This window comes from Eptatretus burgeri, chromosome 10, assembly GCF_056783735.1.
Source record: "Eptatretus burgeri isolate ZD-2024b chromosome 10, Ebu_testis_v1, whole genome shotgun sequence".
NCBI lineage: Eukaryota > Metazoa > Chordata > Myxini > Myxiniformes > Myxinidae > Eptatretus > Eptatretus burgeri.
Window position 1 is genome coordinate 71,950,949 of NC_140970.1, and position 6,000 is coordinate 71,956,948.

General features: G+C 45.0%; 1 protein-coding gene across 8 annotated transcripts in view; it reads left to right on the forward strand.

Moving 5' to 3' along the window:
- Positions 1–6,000, forward strand: part of LOC147018851 (uncharacterized) — a 180,994-nt gene that overhangs the window by 35,100 nt on the left and 139,894 nt on the right. For all 8 annotated transcript variants that reach the window (XM_085898926.1, XM_085898930.1, XM_085898931.1 and 5 more), the window contains one exon: positions 2,197–2,310. In XM_085898926.1, the coding sequence (XP_085755052.1) occupies positions 2,197–2,310 (114 nt within the window). The remainder of the gene's footprint in view (positions 1–2,196; positions 2,311–6,000) is intronic.

Genomic DNA, 6,000 nt, shown 5'->3' on the forward strand with positions numbered 1-6,000 from the left:
TCGTCGGTGGATCAGTCAGAAGGAAAAGCATCGTATCCAGCGCTTCGATCCTAGCGAATCCCTCGTCGCCTCCCGTGTCTGTCTGTTTGTTTATCTTTGATCAGGATATCTCAAGATGTTATTGACGGATTTGGACGAAATTTGGTGGACATGTTGGCTGTTTGACCAGGACAAATTCATTTTATTTTGGTGAAGATCCAGATCCAGATACTAGAATAAAAAAAAACAACTGTTTCTTCCCCATTGAGAGACAGGGATAAAATGATGTAGGGCACGACATCTCAAAAAGTGATGGATGAATTCGTATGAAACTTGGCGGACAGGTTGGGTGTGATGAGGACTAATTGGTTTGATTTTGGTGAAGATCCGAATCCAGATTCAAGAATTTTTTTAATTTGAAAAAGTGATTCTTCGCCATTCAAATAGAGATGTGGCCAAAAACAAAATATAGCATGATATTTCAAAAACTTAGACGGATTCAGTCTCAACCCGGTGGATGAGTTGGGTAGGTGACGAGAACAAGCTGATTGGATTTTGGTTAAATTGCGGATGCAGATCTGGCCCGTCAGTGGGATACAAAATGTAAACTTCAGCTTAGCGGAGGTATGCGCTCTTCTGAGTTCTGTTCTGGTTACTTTAGTTGTTTTTTTCACCACCCACCTCATCATCTCTCGTAATGCTCATCTCCACGTGATGCATATTTTCACGAAAATCATGCTTGAAATAACTAATTCCTTTCCATTTTATTAAACTGCAAACATAAACTAAAGTACACCTCACGATGTCTTCTTGACCCATAAATTCCCTCCCATCTCGCACTAATGGAACTTTAAACTCTTACTTGGACATCAGCCATTTGCATTGAAATGCCTTAACTTTCAGGTTTAAAAGAAGTGTGATAGCTTTTCAAATTAACATTTCATTTACAATAAAATGTTAATCAATTAAATGTCGATACCTGAATCGACATTTAATTTAAATAAACACTTGCCAAACCCGCGCTCCGCGCGAAGTTTCTAAAGTGAGGGTTCGTTAGGACATCAATATATCCAGTGTTCACATGTGATTTACAGAATTTCTTTATATACAATGTTTCTTGTTACATTTTTTGTTGTCAAATGTCTTGCATTGTCAACTGCACCTTCTGAGGTCGTCAGCATGTGCAGAAGAGGGTTTTACATTGCAGACGCTGTTTTCTAGGAGTGGAATTACGTCTCTCAGCAGTGATGTCACACGTCGTCATTCAAACGAATGTAAAAATTAGAAAACCGTCAAAAATTCCCAAACCTGTCCATCTGGCGTGATCTCACATAGCCTATGCTGTACATTAGACCACAAAGCACTCGCATGCCGAAAGTGGCAACAATCCGTCTGGCAGTTTCGGAGGAGAAACGTCAAATTACGCACAGATGTTAACAGAAATAATATATAGGATTTATAAATTTTTATATGAATGTTAATGTATCAACACATGTTCACAACCATCCAACACAACCCCTCCTCCCTCACCCATGTGTATATAATAAATAGATGGCCCCTGATGAAACTTGTGCACTAATAATTATTACCTTTTGTATATCTGATAGCCTCTCGATTCTCAAACTTCACCCCAGCTGTTTTTGTCTTTGTTTATCGAGCTACAACTTTGCAACTCCTTTTGTTTCTTTTAAGTAAGCAAAGAAATGTGATTGTGTCTGGTTGTTCATTTTGTTTTCCGATTTGACCACCATTAAAAAACAAAAGCTGATGAACTACAGCCACGATTTTCTCTCAAAAATGTTTGCCTTGGAATTAAACGACAGCCAAGGACAACAGACTACATTGGACAAAAGTAATTTACAACAAGATGTCTGAAGCTTTTTTTCTTTTTTTTTTTCTCCCCACAATGCTATCAAATGTGATAAGTACTGTACTTGAAGTTTGAACTTTTGAAACTAATCTTAAAATAAGAAAAACCAACCTTGATTTCTAGTCGCGATTACTTTTTACATTATTTGACCAAGTATAATTTAATGGTCAAACTTCTGATGTTTAAAGTGGGTTTGTCCAATCACCACCTTTATTGCAAAAAGCATTGTGGAGAAATTATGTGCAGTCTTCTCTTGAAAGACTCATTTGAGTCCATTGTTTCTGCTGTTAAATTATCTTTCAGCAGTCAGGCACTTTAAATATGTTTATCGTCACATGTTACCCCAGGAAAACTTGTTGTTGCGAATTCATTTCCACCTTGTTGGCGATTCAAGAGAAGATTTATGTACTGCTCGACACTGTATCACCCACCAAAAGTTTGCGATGAACATTTTTGAACAGGTGCGACTCTCTCTTTTTCACATTCACATTTTCAAATTCATTTCCTTTTCCTCTTCCTATTCTTAACTATAATTTATTTTTAATCCATTATACAAGGTGGTTCAAATGCCCAAGCCCCACTCCTTTTTTTTTTCTTCTTCTTCTTTTGTGCCCTTTAGAAATTGAATTGCTGGAAAACTATATTTTATAATGACATGTATTACTGTTTTTCATTAAGAACACAAACCAATGAACATAATTGACAAGTCACAACAAAACATGAAGATGTATCCATAAGTGCCTCGAGGTTGTATTGTTGCGGAAATGGGCCCTTAGTGGGTTATTAAATATAAGATTAGCCCAGATCCCCCCCTTAAATGCATGTTTAGCCAGGTTGCTTGGAAATCGGACATTACATGTGTGTCGGAAGGCGTAGCAGGCGGTCCAGTGTTCATACAGTGGTGGTGTCCCGAGAGGCACCTTCTTTTTCCTTCCCCCCTCCTAACCAGTCCCCATCCAGCGCCCTGACAGAGTCAGTCAACAAGACGTGCCAGCAACCCATTGGCGGAGAGCTGCTGAAAACTTGAACGATGGACCAATCACGTGTCCCCGGAGGTGGTCCAAAAAGCACGCCCCAAAAGGCAAGACTAACTGCTTTTCCTGTCAGCGATCTACTTTAGGAGTCACTTGACGAGCTGTTCCTCCTTGGCCATGGATCCAGCATGCAGGTCATCCCCAGGTTCATCCTGAATCCAACCACAATGCCTCTGACTGTCATTACTCCCTGCACAGCTCGACCACGTCTTTTCATCCCATCGATCCACCTGCAGAGTCGAACACCCTGATTTGGGCTAATCTGGTGTACAGGCCAGGCCTGGATTTGCATACTGGACCTTGTGAAAAACCAGCTGGAACACACCATAGATCTCACTCTCTTGGGCCGTCGACCTCACGGGGCTGGACAAACCGAGGCTGCATGCGTGTGCTGTGCTGATAGGAGTACGTCGCCGTGATTTTGCCACGCTGCGTGTTCGGGCTGTGCCGATAGGAGTACGCCGCTGCCATTTTGCCACGCTGCATGCTCGGTCTGGGCGCTTAAATCCGGCGACAACGGCTTGTCACGAGCCGCATTTGTGCCTTCCACACCCTTCCTCTCGTCCATGAGGCACCACCAAGTACTCCGTGTCTTGTATGCATGTTGTCCAGGCCTAAGGCTTATTTTGCTTGCCCCCCCCCTGCAAAACCCATATCCGTAGCTTCCTAGATAAGAGCGGGTTATAGATGAATGATAACGTTATCGTGAATGCTTTACTTGTGTCGTGTTCCCCGATGTTTCCCCATTAAAGGCGCTCAAATCCGGTGACAACGGCTTGTCACGAGCCGCATTCATGCCTTCCACACCCTTCCCCTCGTCCATGAGGCACCACCAAGTACTCCGTGTCTTGTATGCATGTTGTCCAGGCCTAACGCTTATTTTGCTAGGGCCCCCCTGCAAAACCCATATCCGTAGCTCCCTAGATAAGAGCGGGTTATAGATGAATGATAACGTTATCGTGAATGCTTTGCTTGTGTCGTGTTCCCCGATGTTTCCCCATTAAATCTGGCTGATTCATACGAAATTTGCCGCACTGAATTTATTCGTGTTGTGCTGAAGAACAATTGCTCGATTTGTATTTGAAACCAAACTGGCTACGGACTGCGGCAGACTTCTCTCAGTCTCTGATCAAACCCAGTCTGTAGCCGCGGGGTATATCCCCAACTGGCAAGGCACAGGGGTACTTTGGTATCATGATCTTAGGTGCGTGACCCGAGACATGTGCCGAACTTGCCGGCGATATAACCCGGGAGACGGCAGTGCTGTTAAGCGTTACCGAATCAACGACAGTATCATCAACTTTTTCACTGCAGATTATTATCTGTTGACCTCTGATTGGAAATCCTTCTCAACATGGGTAACATGGCGGAAAGGGTGACATGGGTGGTATGAGTAACATAGCAGAAAGGGTGACCAAGAAATTCTTTAAATTGCATATTATTTCGTTACTAGTATTGTTGCGGAGCCGGGCGTCGGCCGCGAGCACGACCGCGAGGTGGAGTGGTTGGGTCGACTCTACTGAACACCCGGAATCTAGATCGTACCTTTCGGAAAACTCGGACAGGTACGGGCCCCTTACCGGACCGTGAATCGTCAATAATTACACCACGTGGTACAGGGTTATTTGCCAATCTTCAAAATACCAAGAGCTCCACGTGGCGAGTTACCGAGTATTCACACCCTCAACGGCCCTCATATGAGTCGAGCTGTTAGCGTGCCCGACCCGATCGGACGGTTGCCGAAGTTCCGTCGGTCCAAATGTACAATTTTCCGCTTCCCAAATTCCCCAACACACACCGTGCTAAGCCAATGGAAGAAACACAGCAACGAACTGATACATTTAACAAATGTATTTATTTGTAATGGGGGAAAGGGGGGGGGGAGCACGCAAGAAGCAGAGTTATCACGACTAATGAGATGCAAGTATGTACAAGGCACTTAACAGTTGCTACTTAGAGACGGGCCCACACACAGACACAGACACACACAGACACACACAGACACACACAGACACACACAGACACACACAGACACACACACAGACACACACACAGACACACACACAGACACACACACAGACACACACACAGACACACACACAGACACACACACAGACACACACACAGACACACACACAGACACACACACAGACACACACACAGACACACACAGACACACACAGACACACACACAGCTACACACACACAGCTACACACACACAGCTACACACACACAGCTACACACACACACAGTGACACACACACAGTGACACACACACAGACACACACACAGACACACACACAGACACACACACAGACACACACAGACACAGACACACACACAGACACAGACACAGACACAGACACACACACAGACACAGACACACACACAGACACAGACACAGACACAGACACAGACACAGACACAGACACAGAGACAGACACAGACACACAGACACACAGACAGACACACAGACAGACACACAGACACACAGACACAGACACAGACACAGACACAGACACAGACACAGACACAGACACAGACACAGACAGAGACACAGACACAGACACAGACACAGACAGGCACAGACACAGACACAGACACAGACACAGACACAGACACAGACACAGACACAGACACAGACACAGACACAGACACAGACACAGACACAGACACAGACACAGACACAGACACACACACACACACACAGACACAGACACAGACACAGACACAGACACAGACACAGACACAGACACAGACACAGACACAGACACAGACACAGACACAGACACAGACACAGACACACACACACACACACACACAGACACAGACACACACACAGACACACACACAGACACACACACAGACACACACACAGACACACACACACACAGACACACACACAGACACACACCTCAACAGTCTTTATTGAAGGCCTCCAGCTCGAGGACAGGTGAGCTAGAAACCAGAGCCTGCCCTTGGACCTGTCCACCTCGTGTGGTCTTCGACGATCCGGCTCGACGGGACTCTAACCCGCAACACGACACCGCTCCAAGCACCAGGCCCCATGCTTTCCAACCGGCCATGCACCAACCGACCAAGGCCAAGGATCAGAG